The 19,083-nt window shown below is 41.2% G+C and overlaps 1 protein-coding gene across 1 annotated transcript in view; it reads right to left on the bottom strand.

Moving 5' to 3' along the window:
- Positions 1-10,670, bottom strand: part of grapa (GRB2 related adaptor protein a) — a 33,688-nt gene extending 23,018 nt beyond the window's left edge. Inside the window, exons 1-3 of the mRNA XM_080487477.1 lie at positions 10,298-10,670; positions 4,345-4,442; positions 3,141-3,260 (exon numbers count right to left, since the gene is read on the bottom strand). Of these exons, the coding sequence (XP_080343603.1) occupies positions 3,141-3,260; positions 4,345-4,442; positions 10,298-10,375 (296 nt within the window). The 5' untranslated portion in view covers positions 10,376-10,670. The remainder of the gene's footprint in view (positions 1-3,140; positions 3,261-4,344; positions 4,443-10,297) is intronic.
- Positions 10,671-19,083: the final 8,413 nt, after the last annotated feature.

Below are 19,083 nucleotides of genomic sequence, written 5' to 3'. Positions count from 1 at the left end.
CAATTCACGTGAATTGCACCTGAATTGATACTCCAAAAGTTGTTGTTGCCCAACATCTGTTTCATACAAGCAACTTGCTCAGGCAACAAAAATGCCTTTTGTTTTACATGAACTTCACTTCCTATGAGATAAAGGCCACAGGAAAACCAATTGTGTACATGCATGCATGCGTGTGTGAGTGTACGTGCATAGCTTTGTGACTGCACGGTAACGGAGAGAGAAACAAGCTTGACCACATCATAAAAATCTACTGTGGGAACGGTAAAAGAAGGTCACATCCGCTCATACTAAGAAGCAAGAGAGAAATATAAATTCTGTGTGGATTGCAAGAAGCCGGGGACGAACAAAATAAAAAACACCACGTGCAAAGTGATGAAGGTGAGTTACACCTTGACATGTTGTTGATTCTTGAGTGGGGTCTGTCTTCGCTTCAGTTATGATTCCTAGAATGTCTTTTGATGACTCACAGAGACACAGTTGTTGCTTTCAGCGACTCATGGAGGTGGCGTAACTGATATTGGTTGTGTGGAAAGGAAGTAAGAATTTCCACTGGAAAATCGGTGAAAGTCACGTCTTCTCTGCAGCAATGTGAGCGTACCCCCCCCCCCCAGAAAGAAATACAACCTCCTAATTGAGAGCAGTTATACAGATCTAACATGGCAGCGAAGACTGACTGTGTCCTTCGGGGACATCTACTGCTGAGTCAAAGAGAAGGGGAAAACGGCCGGCGAGGCAAAATGGATCCCTCATCTCTCGGCGTAAGACTCGAGCTTGGCACCGCTTCGCGTCACTCTCCAAAAATAAGCTACTAAATTACCCATTGGGACAGTCCCACTGACATCGTCTGCAGCTTGTGGCCTGCCACATATTCCAGCTTTCAAAAAGTATTAAGTAGCAAACGGTGAGTTTAAAAAAAAATTAAAATAAAATAAAGGCTTTGCGTGGTCAAAACAATTGTTCAATTCACAACACATAAGGATTTGTTGAATTTATTGATTTTATACTCTGAACCGTGTTTACCCCCAAACTATATTTATTAAAGTTTAATAATGGAATTTACCTCGGATATTTTCATTCGAGGGGCTAAACAGACGCTTTACTTTATTTGGAGGGCAGCTGTATGAGGCAGTGTAATTTGTGAACAAAGTAAAACCTGCAGAGAATGAGGGTCAGCGCGTCCTCAGTTTGAAGGACAAGGCAGAGCACAGCGTTAAATAATGCAGCAAATCTTTTTGGATGGTTAATTAGATTTGTGGTGAAAAATAAAGCCAGAGAAAGGCATATTCACAGTGATAGCAAAGTCAAAGGGGATCACGGGGGTCTGAATATATATAATAGGTGTGACACAGTTTCGTTAGTTTTTTTTAACACATTTGAACTAACAACAAACAAATACTTTTTTTTTATTCTACTTTAGGCCCTGAATCGATTTCTGATCAAACCTGCTTTGTATGTTCACAGTCAGACATGCAGTAGCCGTTTTTCTTTTCCTTTTCTTTTTCTTACAAACTCAAGCTGGAGAAAAAAAACGGACTTCTTTTAAACAAAGCTGACGGTCGTTCTGTTTGCTGCTGCCTTGATGATGCATTTTTCTATACTGTTGCACAAAATGCGGAAAGAAAAAAAAAAGACTGAAAAAGAAAAAGCCACAGTAAAATGGTGCCTCTTGAATGGGATGTTCGTGACAAGGAGAACTGGGAGCGATGACAGAACAGATTCAGAGAATAAACCTTTTTGGGAAGTTATTAGACTGAAGAACAGAAGGGACATAGGAATCTTCTTCAAATGACCTCTTTTACTTTTATACCTTGTGGTAATGCTTTTAATACAAGTACTTCGACTAAAGCAAAGAATGGCTTTACTTTTCACATCTTTGCAATTTCAGTGCGTTATATCATCACACTGTTTGCAAAGTCTTTTGTCTTTAAAAACCCACCGTGCATCTGATCAAGATCTGTATTTTAAGAAATGGGAGCCAAATATTACTATACTATTGTTACTTTATTAGATCATCTTCACGCTGGACGCATTATATTGTACGGCTTCTGTCTTCACCAACAATTTACGGAGAAGAAGTCTCATCTTGGCTTCGTTCCTGTCTGTGAGGATGGATCCAGTTTTCCACCGGCTGACGTCAGAGCCGGATCGAGCTGAGCTGTGACTAAAGTCACCACAGTTCCTGCTGTCAGGACGTCTCCTCTGACAGGAGTCCTGTCAGCGCCCGAAAAAAACCACACACCAGCTCTGCAGACTCACACAAACACCTGACCCATTTTTCAAGCTGCTACACCATCCAACAACAACTGCCAGAAAGACATCTATAAACAGCTAAAAAAGAACAAGACGCATCCAAATCTGCTCTGCTTCCTCTTGGCAAATCTTTCTTTTTTCTTTTTTTCTTTTTTTTTTACAAGCTACACCTCACTTCCCCTCACTCCCCCCTTTGTAATTTTTTGTTTCAGATGTTCCTAATACTGACAACCTATTTCTTTCCCTTTGTGCCCAGGCAATTGCTCCACAGACCACAGAACTACCCACAATTCCAACTACTAACTAATGATTTGAGCCAGGCTCTCTTACAGCCCCAGGAGCCTCTTTAGGAACAAACACCTCAGATCTTCACCAAGAACACAAACTCTGGACCTCCCACAACCCCCCCCCCCCCCAACCTCCTCAGGGCAGAACACCAAGCCTCAGCTGCATTCTTGACCGCCATCCACTGACAAGACAACCGATCCTCCCCATCAGCAGCTCCAGATGCCGCGCTGTGCCAGACAGGATTAACTCACATCAGGCCAGAGGGGCTGCAGATCCTCCCTCTTACTCTCCACCCCACACCTTATCCTCTAACCCTCATCCTCCACCTCCTCTTCTGATCTCACGCCACCATCATGTAGACTACAAACACAAACACCCTTGAATTCATGAACAAACAAGGCATACAGTATCTGTCTGGATAGATCGGCTGATTTAATTAGACTGCATAAGATCAAAGGGATTGAGGCTGGAAACGTGTCTTGTGCAGGAATTAGAGGCTATGGGAGTGTAAGAGCGATTGTATGGATACAAATGCAAACGTGCAGTTTAGTGCAAAAGAGGATCCTCCAGTATGTGTACATGTGTGAGTAATAATCCCGTACCTGACGGACATGGAAAACTCTCCAGGAGCACTCTCGCTCTCCCTGACAAGGAAAGCTCCACACTCCCGGTGTCTGAGCCGGCTCTCTGCCACGCCACGAGATATACGACCGGCAAACCAGCTGGAGGCCAAACAAGGGGGGGGGGGGGGGGGGGGGGGGGGGGGGGGGGAATAAGAGAGAAAAATTAAGTGAGCAAGAAAGAAGGAGGTCAGTCATGTTACTGGTTTATGCATGAACTGTATTTGTTTAGTGGAGCAGCTCAAGCACAATTCCACACTCCCAACTTGAGAAAGGAGAATGTTTCTGCATATCACAGCAGCTCGAAACAGTAGATGAATCCTCACAGGACAGTAAAAGAAAGCGTTGCGACGACAGAAAAAACTACAAACAGCTCACACATTTGTGAAGTTATTTTAAGATAGACTGAAATTTCCAACGGCTGTATTTCAGATGTCAGCTGCGGAGCGTAAGTAATAGTGTCATTTTTTTCATTTCAATCTCTTGCTCATTAGTCTTGCTCAGACGAGCAGCTTGCTTGGATGCAAGCCTCGCATAAATGGCATTCTGCTTTTGTGAACCTGCAACAACGGTCCATTTGATGACTCAAACAAGGAGAGAGAGCGCATCCTATCCAATACTGTGCACAAATTATAGCACGCTTTCAGTGAGGTCACGATTGATTGTTGTTTTCTTTAAGTTCTGTTGCGCCGGAAATAAATCTGTAAGAGGCAGTATATGGAAAACAGACAAAGAAGCAACAAACTTGCCCCAGAAGAGTTTACAATCTCCAATTGGACTGTGCGTCAGTGCTCAATACCAAGTTGGAGCCGCTGGAATGGCTTTGTTGTCAATTTAGTGTTTGTCACAGCCCAGCTGGTGTTTGACCATTTGATAGAGATACAGAGTGTACCAGCAGCTCCACTGTAAACACAAACACACACAGACACACACACACACACACTCACATACACACGGCTGTATCATGCGTGATTACGTAAGGGATGGAGTGAGTGTGTCCCTCTGGGTATCGCAGCCTTCTGCCGGAGTGCAGATGTCCAAAGCAGAGCAGCAAAATGCCCGGAGCTGCATGCTGCACACATCCTCACACTGATGAGCTGCTCAGATAAAACAGCGCTGGACGTGTGAAATGTGTTCATCTGCCGCGCAGATTAGCCCGAGATGTGTCGGCGCGTTTTCAACTTACGCGTGCGGCCGCAGGTTGATGTAGTTTTTCGGCACAAAGCCCTTCCTGTTGTGGAGTTCAGCTGTGTACCAGTTGGGATCATCCTCCATGTTTGTGATCTGGAAGCAAACACACACACAAACACGCACAGAAGTGAAATGTTGCCCATAATGACGTTGGTGCAGGCTATTACTTTAAGTTGAAAGGCCACTGTCATCCCTCTCTCTCTCGCTGTACATCAGCCGCCTCGCCAGGCCTCCCTGCTTCTATTATCCAGGACTGCGGCTCTCATCCATCCTTGAATTGAAGTGTGGCCCTCGATTCACTCCAATTGGAGGGGGATATTGGCAAGTTCAAAATGCCACATTAAGCCTTCACACACATGATGGCCAGCAGACACGAGTGACCTTAACCTGGCCATTTTACCTAAATGTCACAAGCATGATTATGTAATCAACAAAACTGACACACTTTGCTTCATTTCATGCAAATATCGTCTGATTTGACAGTGAAAATATCCCCACATAGAGTCCAGTTGTAGGCTTTTTTTCATGTGGAGTTTCCACACGTGCCTGGGTTTTCTCCCACAAAGCAAAAACATGTATTTGAACTTTATTGATGACTTTAAATTGTTTATAGTAGGAACTATGAGTGGGGTTTTTTTTGTCTCTGTGTGCTTGCACTGTAATAAAATGGTGGCCTGTCCAAGGAGTACCACGGTATACGGCTGTAGAGAAGACTGACTTGTTCAGTTGACTTATACTTGCAAATAAAGCTCACTTTTAGTTGTTGAAAACACAACATTTCAGTGGATTCTTGCAAAAACAGAAAGTGGCTGGAAACCAGCAAACAAACAAACAAACAAACAAAAAAAAAAACAAGTGACAGCTACTCATTTTTGCTCTGGTTGCTTTGCTTCAGGATTCAGTTTCATTTTGAATAAAGCCGGGACTGGTAATCAGAATGATTATTATTATTTTGGCAGCTTTTAGAAAAGCTCATGAGACAACAAGGGCGGCAGAAGACAGTCTGTAATTATGAGAGACGGCGATAGCTTCCCACTTTAATACTCACCTGTTTGTTTCTCTCTGGTCTCACTGCCTGATGCTCAGCTTATGTTCTTTCGTCATTTTTGTATTCTAATCCAGCTGTGACGTGCCTTGTCATTTTGATATTTTAGGATGTTGTTTTGTTTATTCTGCCCGGCCCGCAGTGACACATTTTCATAAACCTCTTATATACCTTATCTCCCAGACAGAGCTGAGCCGCCTCGCTCTTTTGTGCCTTCGCCACATTGTTTTCACAAAACTTCGGTATGGGATGAGCAGTTGTACAGATACTGAAGGAAAAGTACAAGTAGTTACTTTTAAACCTTATTTAATTGCTTTGATTTGAGCCCATTTACTGACATTTATGTTTAAATCAATTTTATAAAATAAGAAATAAGTTATTTATAAATCCCACCATAAATGTAAATACAAAATGGTAATTTTCTTTGTTAAAAGAAAGATATTATATGTCATAAAAATGCAAGGCATTTAAACAAAATTCTACTATAGTAGTCTTGAAGTCAGAAAGTAGATTTTATGTATCTATTGTAGTTAAGTTACAATATCCTCAAAGAGCAAGTAATCCAATGCACTTCTTAATTAAATGAACGTGGGCTTATAAATCTTTTTCACACTGCCTGGGACTGTTATACTGATCTCCGAATTGCATCGTGAATACAATATTTTCCACTTCATCACAAAAATGTTTTTATGAGTTTAATCCCCTCTCTTTACTGTGATGGTGAGCGCCGGGGTCACTTCTGCCCTCTCTCCTCTCCGCCTTTAAACTTCATTTCATGCATCAGCTGCTTGCAGTTTTTTCACTGCACAGTTGTACACGCATTTTAAAACCTGTTGGAAATCGTTTACCCTTCATGGCATCAGCGGCAGCTCACTCACAGACCAGAATGATTGCCCTCTTAATAAGTTGGTGGTTTCGGTGTCGGACGTCAACGATTCTTGAAACAGATTCAGACATTTTAATACGGCGTGATGGCCTGCAATCTGGAGGATCACAGTTGGGGATTTTATTTTTTATTTTTTCTCTTCTCTGCTCATTTATTGAAGCAACTGTTCCATAACCTCAGTTAATTTAGCTCTGTGAATATATGAGTCACAGATGTTAACTTTATTAACCACAGTTTGAAGCAAAAAAAAAAAACCAACCCTCGCTCCTCACCCTTTCCGCTTCACGTATCAGTCTCTTGCTATGCTGTTTTAATTTTATTGTTTCCAGGAGCGACTGACATTTTAAAAAAAAATTTATGCATGAAGTATTACGAGGAGAAAAATCCCAAACATTTTAGTTGGATAACTTTTATCGAACTTTTTTCAGAGAACTGCACAAGATCTCAACTTGAAGAGAAAACTCAGCCTTCATGTCTACTTTTAAATTGTTTTCTTATTTTTAAGAATTGAGGAAGTGAAGCTGTTAAATAAGAGTAACACACCTCACTGTATCTTACAGCACTGCTTGATCCAGCTGTTTTGAATGTTGAACATGTCCAATATTAGATGTGAATTATTCATGTGGGGCACGCATTCTAAATTATGCTCTTATATAAGATCCTTTCAAATCTGTATACAGAAAATTGTTGACGTTTGGACACAACCATCACCACAATGATTCAGCTCTGACTAACTCTGCTACTGATAAATTTTAACAATTACATAATTAACCCTCAAAATGGGGAAACAACAATGCGTGCCCACATTCAGCCATCAACTACAACTACAGAGCATTATTTTCTGATGGAAACCCTGTTTTTGCAGAACATTAACACATCCAGTGAAAATTTTTGCCTATATGGCTATTCAGAGATTTATTTTTAGTATAAGTTGTGGAATACGATGTAATTAGGTCAGCCGGTTGCTCCAAGAAATTTCTTTTACATATGAATAACATCTAATTGTGTTTTTTATGAAATGTAGGTATTGAGTGTTGAAATTAAAACAAAATGTACAACACAAATATGGCAGCTGACTGCAAAAACTGGACTCAAAATATTTAATGAGGCTGGAAAGAGGTCCAATCTGACAAGTAGTCAATGTTGTTACTAAAAAATATAAAAATATATATTCAAAATTCAGAGCAAACAGTAGAACTGTGGAGGAAAATGACTTGACTATCGTACTAACGTTGTCCAAGAACATAAATGCTACCACAGTGGAGAGTTTATGCTCAGTTCACTTTGTTTCCTTCCTGATAGCACGGACCGTAAATGATTTACAGAATATTGAAGTATGTCATAACTCTAATTCTGTGCAGGGCAACACCGTGCTATCAAACTTACTGTCACACACACATTTATGAATTCTGTGCAGGTAAGAAAGTTATAGCAGTGTTAAAACCGTCTGCAGGAGCCTTTAGTCACGGTTTGCCAGGGAAAACCAATCACACGGGAGTAAAAACTTGTCCAAACTGTCTTCCAGCTCACAACTTTTTTATTCCTCTATGAAGCTATTTTTATCATTTCTTTATGAGTCAACACTCCACTCAGTCTGATTGATCCAGTTCCACATGGCTGCTGCACAATTAGACACGAACAACAATGCACCCCAGTAGATTTACACACAGACGTTTCTGCTCTCGTCCACATTGGCAACAAGCTGTGAAAAATCTGTCCCCTAAAGAAAGTGTTTCGGCTAGAAAGGTCGTGATTTCTTAATTGAAATTATGAGTCAATATAGTGATGTAAAGCTTTAAAGAGGAAGTTGGGGAAAAAAACAAAAATGTGAAAACTTATTTAAAAGTGTTGTTTGACCCCAGTCTGAACCAGAGTTGGAGCTCGAGAGACAAGACAGCCATTTATCCCAGCAGGAGCAGAGAAAGTGTGGCACATAAACTCTGCAGCGTTCGTGTTGGTCCCAGTTTAGGTCGTGTAAGTGCGTCACTGCATCCATAAACGCACAAGTTACCATAAACACTGAGTGTAACTGCTAATTGATTATATCAAAACATAAGGAAACCTCATGTTGGCCGTTTTACACACAGACACTCGGCTTTATATAAAAGACATGGCAGACTATAGAAATGAGAAGCATTCGTCCACGTGTTACAGTCAGCTTTAGATGAATATATGAGCCACAAAATGCCTTTCAATGCCGTTCAGAGAACAAAATCAGCCGTAAATAGTACAATCTTGGTGAAAAAAGACAGCTACCTCAGACACACAGTTTGACCTGACCCACAATCCAGTTATAAAAATGATCTCCCAGTATGCTCAGTCCTGGATTTGTCTGTGTATGACAGTCAAACAGCTGGTGCCACAGTCTGCAGCGCTTTCTCTGTAAATCTGAGGTTTACTGCAGATGTCTTAGAGGGACAATTTTCTACTACGGTAATTTCCAGCTGTGCAGAAACAATCTCAACACTGCATTTGGCCTGATATCCATCAGGAAGAGGAAAAAAAAACAAAGCATTATGCAAGCTATTGAAAGGTTCGACCAGATCACAACTATAGTTTTAAGAGATACTGGTTAAGTTTCATGTGGACGGATGGAATGTTGTCACTAAATTGACGGTTATCCTTGCTTGGCCAACAAATTGGCAAAAGGAATAATTGCTTGCCTGAAGATGACATGTTTTCATTTTTTGTGTGGGGAACTATCCATCCAGTCATCTGTTATATCAGCTGCCTGGATCAATGTAGTGGAGGATGGAGCTGTTAACCCCTGGTCAGGTCACCAGTTCATCACAACTCAGGGCCAACATACTTCATACTTGGTGCAAATGAACCCTGGCTGAATTGGAGTGGTTTTGTTTGTGGAAGTGTGATAGCTGCACCCTGCACAAGAAGCTCACTGAGTCAGATTGAAAGCCTTGAAGCGGCCCACTTCTCCTGGGTTGTTCATTTAAAGATCATTAAAGTTTGATTGAAGTCAGAACGGTCAAAGAGTTTGAAACAAAGCAACCACAGGACGTGACAGACTTTCGAAGTGCCGTACCGTCGCAGTTCATCATGATTGATGTGAAAGAGAATTCATAGAATGTTCTGTACATCATAACTGCTGGATGACTTGTGGTTTTTATATATCTTTTGGTCCAATGATATGAAAGTGAGGACAAAGCTTGAAAGTCCAAACCCACCCCAGCTTGCTGTGACGTGATGGTCTTAACCACTGCCATGCCAGGAAGCAATATGTGTCGGGTTATGTCTTGACTAAGAGGAGTGATCAGCAACTAACAAAGTCTGAACATTAAAGAAAAATCACTAACAAAATGACTGTTTTTAGTCATCTGGTTCAGTTGGTATAAAACAAATGTGCTACAACGTGTTACCGAGTTTTAGAGGAGCTGTTAACGGGATCTTCACGAGTGAAGCTTGAGACTACTTCCTGTTTCCAGGCTTTAGGCTAAATTAAACTAAGCAGCTGCTGGCTCCATCTTAAACGCTTTTGTTTTATTTGCATCTTTAACTCAAGAAAAGAAAGCCAGATTCATACCATAAAATATTCAAAGGTTTCTCTCAATTGGGTTAACATTTACAAGATTCATACACCACCAAAGAGTTTCCACAGCTGATTCTTTGTTCTGTACCAGCCTCGTCTACCAGGTAAGTTCAAGCATGGCTGGATGTTCACACTAATCTCTCTTTAATAAGCAGCAGCAGCAGCAGCAGCAGCAGCAGCACCTGGATACAGAGTGGCGAGAGCTGTCAGACATGAAAGTTATAATTGTTGTAATTAGCACAGCGGAGGCAGAGAGAGAAAAGTGAGAGGTGGGTGATCACTTGGTCCACTGTTCTGATACTCTACTGTGTTACACATGCACCAAGAACTAGATAGATAGATAGATAGATAGATAGATAGATAGATAGATAGATAGATAGATAGATAGATAGATAGATAGATAGATAGATAGATAGATAGATAGATAGATAGATAGATAGATAGATAGATAGAAAAGTTAAAGAGTATCTTACCTTGAGCAAGTCTCCCTTGTTGAAACTGAGTTCATCGCTCTCTGTGGCACGGAACGTATACAAAGCCACTGCTTCCATACTGAACCCCCCAGCACTCACACTCACTCAAACACACACACACACGCTGGGACCCCCACTAATGCCCCTGTCACAGGGGCGGGGGCAGCAAGGGGTCGAAATGTGGAAAAAGGAGTAAGGGTGATAAGGGGAGTAACAGAGAAGTAGGGGAGAGAGGAGTGAAAGAAGAGAGGTCTTCCTCTGTCCGCTGAGCAACAGAATGTATGAGGGAGTCGCAGCACAGGATGAGAGAAGAGAGAGTGAGCTCGGCGCGGGGAAAAGCACGACTGGCTGCTGCTCAGCAACACACTACCATGAGTAACATGCAGGGAGAGAGAGAGAGAGAGAGAGAGAGAGAGAGAGAGAGAGAGAGAGAGAGAGAGAGAGAGAGAGAGCAAGTAGGGGCAAGAGAGTGGGAGGCACTTCCTGTGTATATATTTGTCTTACATGCTCAATGTGGCTTCCGCTTGTGGAAGGTGTGTGTGTGTGTGTGTGTGTGTGTGTGTGTGTGTGTGTGTGTGTGTGTGTGTGTGTGTGTGTGTGTGTGTGTGTGTGTGTGTGTGTGTGTGTGTGTGCGTGTGTGTGCGTGTGCGTGTGCGTGTGTGTGTGTGCGCGCGTGGTTTGGATGGAAGCTTCTGTCAAACTGTGAGCATGCTTAAGTTTTCACACCTTTTGGAGAGAAAATCGAGAGCAGGTTTGTCGTTTCACACTTGTCGACCGCATCACCTGCGTCACCTGAAAAATGTTGTTGTTAGTTGAGGTCAGTATACGGTGAGACAGATAGAGGAAAACATCAACTAATCATATGAAAGGATTTCAATTAAAGATAAAAAAAAAACAACAACTAATTGATAGAATTCAATTCGACGTAATGAAACGAGCACATTTCTCCTTTTAGGAAAGCAGTCCTCTCGATCTCCCTGCTTGCACATGTACTGTATATTGTATTACAATTTCACATTTGTGAGGCATCAGGGTTGCTGTGAAGAGGCGTCTGTTGGAACGACAGTGCATTTTTTTTTTTATTCTCACACATCAAAATGCCAGAAAGGATTTCCAGGCAACCGTGAGAATGTTTCTAAGACAAAAGAAGAAAACATTTACCATGACTGATGAATCATAATGTGAAATTTTGCATCATATTGTCAGCGTTTGACAGCAGCAGCAGACAGCTATCATAATCTCTCCCAACTCATGTCATCTGAGTTGCCGGAGGTGCTGCAGAGTACAGTAGGCTTGTAAAAGGGAATGCTTGTATTGTTCAATTTAGCAGAATCGATCACGTTCCTTCTTTGAACGAAAACACTAAAAATGCATTTTAATTTAAAGCTCAGTTTATTGATGCCGTTGGGAAAAGGGCAAGGCCCCGATAGCAGTCGAGTTCAGCTTTGATCCCATAATTCATCTGTGTGCAGATCTATTTTGAAGAAACTTCAACTTAAAAACCAAAAAAATCTGACAACCTTCATCATTTTGTCGCTCTGGTTTCTGATACTGAGTCATACATCGCTTCAAATAGTGTCACTCTAATAGAATGATATTATCAGCGTTTTCTCCGCATTCTCCCCATATTAGTCAACTTTACCAAACAACTGCAACAAGTGCATTTGTGGGATGAGCAGCAGAGTTGAGTATGTGGATTGCTTTCATGACAAAATGTGACAACATCTACTTCAATACCAAGCAGCCTTTGACTTTTATGACTCTCATTTTGTGAATATTATGATTGAACTCTGATGAAAACCAGAGAAGTTGGCAATTTAATCATGTTTTCATTCAACAGACATGAACCATATAACTTAAGACCACATACTCAGCTGTGCTGCTCATCCCACATTTAAAAGGGAAATGGCCATAATATCTTTCTAATTGCATAAGATTAATTTCAGTGTTAAAGCAAAAAAGTAATTCATCAAATACAACATTTTGTACTTTTCGTTCTTTGTATGGATAATAAACACGAGTTTTGGAGTTTTTCATGAATATGTGTGTCACACTTTTCTTGTCATGCTAACAATAATCATGTTTTGATACGATAACATCTTCTAAGATAAGTAATAAAAATGTTTCGCAATAGTAATGTTTTGTGACGTTCACCTTCCTTTATTGTTTCTATCTCATCTTAACTCAAACTCTTATTTAAAATCATCCCCATTGCTCCTTCCAAGACTTTTTCACTCGTTAAACCATTTACCCTGCTTCCCTTTTCTTGTAATTACAATAACCATTAGAGCTCATTGTCGAGATGAACTTCTGGCTCCGAGGAGTGTAGCTGCATTTTAAATTAACAACATTATGTAGAGCTGACAATATAAAAACATAGTGGGGATTGCAAAGAGAGAAAACTACATTCAACAAGCTTTTTTAAAAAAAGTCTCTCTCGTCTTCTTTTTAGAAACAGATCTGTAAATATAGAAAATTCCACTGAAATCGCCATCCTTGCTTTTATGTGAAAGCAACAGTACAGGACACTGGGTAACATAATTCCATAATTCTGGTGGTGAGCATGTTTTGCTGTAAGTTTAACAAAGTATTATTGATGATATAGAAAAGGAAAGAATGATCGTAACATCATTGGTCCATAGTTCTGGACAGTTTGGAAGTAAGCCAGCACTCAACACACACCTTCTCACAGTCCTGGGCGGACTTTGGGATGTGTTGTTTGTTCGCGTACGGCGGGATAAGAAACAGGAAGAGCATCCTGTTTGTGTCGTGAACTTAGAAGTGGAAGCCTTTCTGTTTGAATCAAGAATCCCTCCATGTTTGGCTTCCACCACAGATTCCTTTCATCAAGTCCTCGGACGACGTGGTTTGGCAAAAAAAGCTGAGAATTGATGATCTTGTTCCCGCTGCTCCGTTTTGGTGTCACCACAGTGGATCCTTACTGACTTGGTGCAAGTTTTAGGCCGGATGCTCTTCATAATACAATCCTGAAGTGGATTAGGGGGCAGTGGGGATCAAACCCGAGGTAAAACACTGATCATGCGCCAGTGAAATTGAAAATCACAGTAGTTGTATGTTAGGCAAAGCTTTTTGTAAAGGTTTAGTAACTTTGACTGTACTTTATCTGAACCAGGTCTATGAATTGATTTTAATCTCAATGTCTCTCTGGAGCAGTCTGACCACTGGTGTTTATATCAGTATGAATTTTAACAGACGTCTACATGACATGAAAACTTCATGTTGGAATCTGTGTTTTGCATTCGCAGTTCCAAGAATTGTGTGTTGGCAATTGTGTAAAACGGTTAATAAACACATTTGTCAAATGAGATTCAGGATTCTTGTGAGTGCTAGGAAACAGGAAGAGTCCTGATAAATGTCTTCCCTGCTCAACAATGCAACAATCACATTAGGTGCCAGAAGTGTTTGCCAAAGGGCTCAATTCTGGTTGCATGTCAAAGACAAGGGGAGACTGATTGCAAATCAGAGATAGAGAAGAAGGAAAAATGGATAATGAGACAAAGCAGGAAACAGAAGCGAAGCTGTGACGATGGTTTCTTTCGAATGAGCTGACCAGGAAATCCCCGGTCAGATGGCAGCTTGACTCAACCATGAGAAGACGGGCTGCAGGAGGAAGAGAGGCGGGTTACATATGTGTGGTGTTAGAAAAACAAAAGAAGAGGAAGTGGAACTGCTTTTCAGCACAGGAGCCAATGTCCAGTCTGGGGCCTCACTTTTTTCCCTTCTTATGTGCATTCGTTTCTAAGTTTCCTTTGAAATGTCCACACAAACCATGGTCATTAAACAACATCTTTTAAATCATTGCCTAATTCTGAAACCGATACATTTGCAGACCAACATTCCTGTGGAAACATGTGTTTTTTTTAAATCATGCACATGTTCAAATGTGTGATTCATTTGTTTTGTTTTTGCATTTATGTGTCAGCCTCACTTTTCAAACAGAATTAATGATATTTGAGTTTCAGTTTTTTTTTTCAGTTTGTTGAGTTTGAGGGTATGTAGGTGGTTCTCTTCTTTGTCGTCTCAGCCACAGCGGTACTCCCTGCTCACACTCTTTTGTTCGAGCCACTCAGCTGATGCACGTGCATCACTTCCTCTGTCCTTTTTTGGCAAATATAGCAGCGGATGTTTGAAATGGCGGGTTAAAACTTTTATGAACTGGCCTTACCACCATTGCGTAACATCAGCTGTCCATACACCGGGAGACATTTCTTGATGAGAGAATGAGAATGACGATTCAAAAGTCTCGATATCGTCTTATTTTTTTCATCGTTATCTGACATCCATTCTTTAATTTTGCTACACTGGTGGTGCATGTCTGTCAGCACATACAACACAGGCTCATCTAGTATGCAGCCTTGTGCCTTTTTCTGCTTGAGTGACACACAAATGCTCTATCCTGTTAAGGGCAGTGATGCAGAGGCCATGAAATAGATGAGCAAGTGCATGTGTGTGTGTGTGTGTTGTGTGTGTGTGTGTGTGTGTGTGTGTGTGTGTGTGTGTGTGTGTGTGTGTGTGTGTGTGTGTGTGTGTGTGCCTGTCAACGGAAGCAAGTGGGCAATGTTTGAAAGAGAGCAGGTGGGCACAGAGTGTTTCAACTTCCCTTCAAAGACAGTTTAGTCTCAGGCTCAGTTTCACATCAGTTTTGTTTCCACTCTTTCTGAGCATTTGTGCAACTTCCATCTGAAAAATGTTAATTCTGTCCACTATGCTGCCTCCAGTATCATTTTTATATTATTCCCAGTTGCATCTGGTTAAAATTTGATCAAAGAAAGGGAAATAAAACACTGTTATTGAAGTAAATATGTATATTATGTACTTAAGTGTTTCTTTAATTATTTATTCCGAGTTATTTCGCGATCACAATACTTAACATTATTGCATGTTTAACTCCTATCGTGCGGCTCGAGTTGATGGTTCGATCTCCGTCTCTCCATACGTCAAAGTGTCCTTGAACAAGACACTAAAGCTGAAGTTGCTCCAATTGGAAGTAGAGCTCTTTGCAGCCGCCACCACGAGTGTGTGATTGTATGCACAAATGAGTGACTGCATCCAGACTTCTGACGGTAAAATGCATTATGCCAGTGAAAAATAGCTCACCGCTCAAACATCTTGTCTTTCCGTTTTACACTTACACTCTGGGTGATTTTTTTCTCTTTTTTTTTTGTGGTTTATTCGTCACACAGTGGCTGTCACCTAAAAAAAAAAAAAAATAAGGAAGGGGGCATTATTGCTTCAAAACCAGAAGATTGAATTTCCTACAGGGTATTTCTGTTCACAGTTTGCTTGGTCTCTCTGTGCCTGAGTGGGTTTTCTTACTCCCATGAAAGACATAGACGTTGGTTGATTGATGACTCTGTCCAGCCGTTGAAGAGGTTACCGCTCCCCCTTCAACCCCGGTCTGGATAAGGTTGACACACATGGACAGATTGAAAAAAAATGGTAGTAAGGTATGTTCTTACTGTGTGTGGGGTGGTTTTCTCTGGGGGCCAGCTCATTTGCTCCCACAGTTCAAAAGCACGTGTTTTTGTCGGTGTGGGTGTGAGTGTGTGTGACGGACTGGTGATCTGTTGGCAGGGAGTACCCTGCCTTTGCCCGTAATGAGTTGTGGAACAATTGAAAGCTATACCGCAATGGTCCTAATTTACTACAATCCTGTGTAAAGTTTGGTCAATTGAATCCTCGTGCAAATAAATTGCGTTTTCAGTTGGTGCGTGTTTTTCGGTCAACACCGTGAGAGGCGTCAAGCGGAAACGAGAGCAAATCAAATGATTTTTGCATGCTTCGCCCTGTTTACGCAAGAGAGAGAGCTGATGGAAACTGAATCGCTCGTGTTGGCAATGGGAAGACTGAACAAGCACAAAGTGACAAGTGACCATGAAGTCGGATCAAACATATCAGTGTTTAAATACATTTGAAATTGGGACCACATAAAAGACAAAGGCAAAAAAAAAAAAAAAAAAAGTGTGCGACCCCAAATAGATTTCAAGACCTCAGAAGTGTCACACAGAAAGTATCGTATAATAAAGTCTGCGAATGAAAGTCACGTGGGGGGCAGCTGAGTCTGAATAACAGCAGCGTCTCCGCTGAAGCCTAAATTGATTTGCACCTTTTTTTTTCCTCAGACATGTTGAATCAGTCACGGTAATCTGGCAGCATAAACCTCTCCCAGTACTTTACACTATCGCAAACATATATTCAAATTGTACGCACTCAATGTTTGTGCAATATGCTTCTGTACAAATACATTTTTAGTGGCTCATGCTCATTGTGTACAAACTCATGCAAATATTAACAGGAAATCAAAAAGAATTTTAATTGCTGAGGCTTTTGACAAGCAACATTTGAAAGTAAACGGAGTAGTTCATTAGGAAGGCAGTGTGCTGTAAAGTTATGGAAATGTCAGCTGTCGAAGCAGCTAAGTTCTTTTTCAGGTAAAATCCACCGCGACTCCGGCATGATCACATTTGCATATGAAAAGATTGAGCTCTTAAATTGGCTGAAGTGAAAGGTATTATACATTATCCTGTTTCATGCTGTCTGTCTGGGTTTTTTTTTTTTTTTTTTTTTTTCCCTTCTTTGCTGGTTTTGACTCCATCTGGAGCCCAAGCGTGTCACTTCAGGCCAAATAATCAATCCAGCCCGTCTTTTTCTCCACATTGTGTAACTTTGCAGGTTTTGAAACTGAAGCATCCGACTCGTGCATTTCAGCCTGAAACCTGTATGTTCACACTAACGCTGCTAAAAGATATTCAGATTGACATGACTCACATGTGCGGTTGCCATTTAATAGTGAATTTAGCGCAGGACGTGCCTGAGCTGTTGTACGAGAAACAAGTTATATGATGAAGGCGAAATATTGCTTCTCATACGTGGAACATTTGAGCTTTGAATTATTTGTACAGCTGATCTATGTCATGGTGTTTGGATACTTTTGAAAGTTTCAGTATTCTTATGCTGACGACAGTTCGATCTCATAGTTTTATGATGATCGTTAAAAAAGTTCAGGTTAGGCTTGATGAATCCTGGTGTTTGAAAACGTCTATTTTCCTAATCTGTAATTTAAAGAACCCTGTTTTTGTATTAAAAAGTTCTGACCAACTTATTGGGAAACTGTGTTTAAGTCTAGTGGGTACAAATGTGGATCTCTTTTAAAGAACTCAGATCTGTCCAGTTTGGGGAGTAATGAGTCAACTTTCAGGAATCTGGGTCTGAGGATCCAGAGAGGGGTTGAAGAGTCCTGCTCTGAGCTTTAGAAAAAGGTGGAGTTCAAAGACCTGTAAATCAAGTTTAAAATGACATTCTGTTTTAAAAAAGTCCAGGTGTGGTTTGAGAAGTCCAGGCCTAACCTTTTTAGAGTTTACCTCATGTGTAAAGATCATTTCTGAAGTTAAATTCAGGTTTTATAAGATACATTTTCCCTTTTTTTTTTTTTCCAATAGTATTTTAAAGGCCAGTGAGTTTCTTAATAGGTGCAGTGCTGGCCGACATGTAGGCAGCAGGTTGATTAAAAAAGAGACGATCTGTGATGGTATCGCTTAACAGGAAAATGTTTGGCTTTGGGTGGCTTCTCTGTGCTGAGTTTGCATGTTTTCCCTGTGCATTAGTGGGAATTCTCTCACAATCTAAAAACATGTACTGAAAGCTAAATTGTGACCCTAAATTGCCTTGACGTATGAGTATGTGTGCTTGTCTGTTTCTTTGTTTGTCCTGTGGTCGACTGTTGACCTCTCGTGTGTATACCCTGCCTTCACAGTCAGCTGGGATCAGCTGCAGCGCCATACATTGGATAAAGCACGTTTGAATATAAACGGAAGGTTGGATGGCAGTAGAAGTCGTGAAGCCGCCGATCATTACAAAAATGGAACAATCCTGACATCTATTGGCTGAAACAGTACCTGCAGAGAGGTGATGTCACGAGACAAACGCACTGTGACTTCACCTTTCCTGGATTCAGTGACCTGCAGGGAAATATGTTGATCACGTTGTGTTGGGTAAGATAAGAAAGCTTTCTGGGAGACCGAATATATAGCCCAATATGCCAAGTACATATATTTGAACACAGGAGTTGGATTATACGTTCAGCAAAATCCTAATTTTCTCTCTGGATCACCTGCTCTATGTGATCACGCTCAACAATAAAGTGCCACACTTGTTTAAAGGTTTTCTGCTTGTTTTGCTTCTCTTGTACTCAGATGCAATACACACGCAGTTATCCTCCATCCCTTAGCTCTTTTATGTTTCAAATACTACAAGTACAGCGCGTAATGACGTACTGTCACACAACGAACTCCACGTTTTCCCCCCCTCTCACACAGACAACAACAAACAGGCCTAAATCAGCTCTGCTTAGACTTCCTCTGGCTTATCCTGGGCTCTGAACGCAGCAGGGGAAGCTTCAGGGAGACACACTATATAAAGACCTGGGATAAAACACCCAAATGAAATACTTACTGCCACCCAGAAGGGAAGGTGTATTAACAGGGACATCGGACTTATACCGAGGTAAAACTGTGACACTTCGGTGCCTATTCTAAGGACACACTCATCAACAGACATGCAGTTCTATTCATAGCTCGCTGTACACTCTGCATGAGACCTTTTGTGTCTATTCATAGACAGGCGAGAAGACACAAAAGCAGGTTATGCATGTGTGCTTGGCATGTGTGTCAAAAATGTGCGTGTCACTGTGTCCCTCCCATCCTCATGATCCTGATAAGGATGGTGATGATGATGAGGAGGAGGAGACAGTTACACATCTGACTGAT

The sequence above is a fragment of the Lipophrys pholis genome (assembly GCF_963383615.2).
Source record: "Lipophrys pholis genome assembly, chromosome: 19".
In the NCBI taxonomy this organism is placed as follows: domain Eukaryota; kingdom Metazoa; phylum Chordata; class Actinopteri; order Blenniiformes; family Blenniidae; genus Lipophrys; species Lipophrys pholis.
The sequence above is the reverse complement of the archived record's forward strand: the minus strand, read 5'-3'. Positions and strand labels throughout refer to the sequence as shown.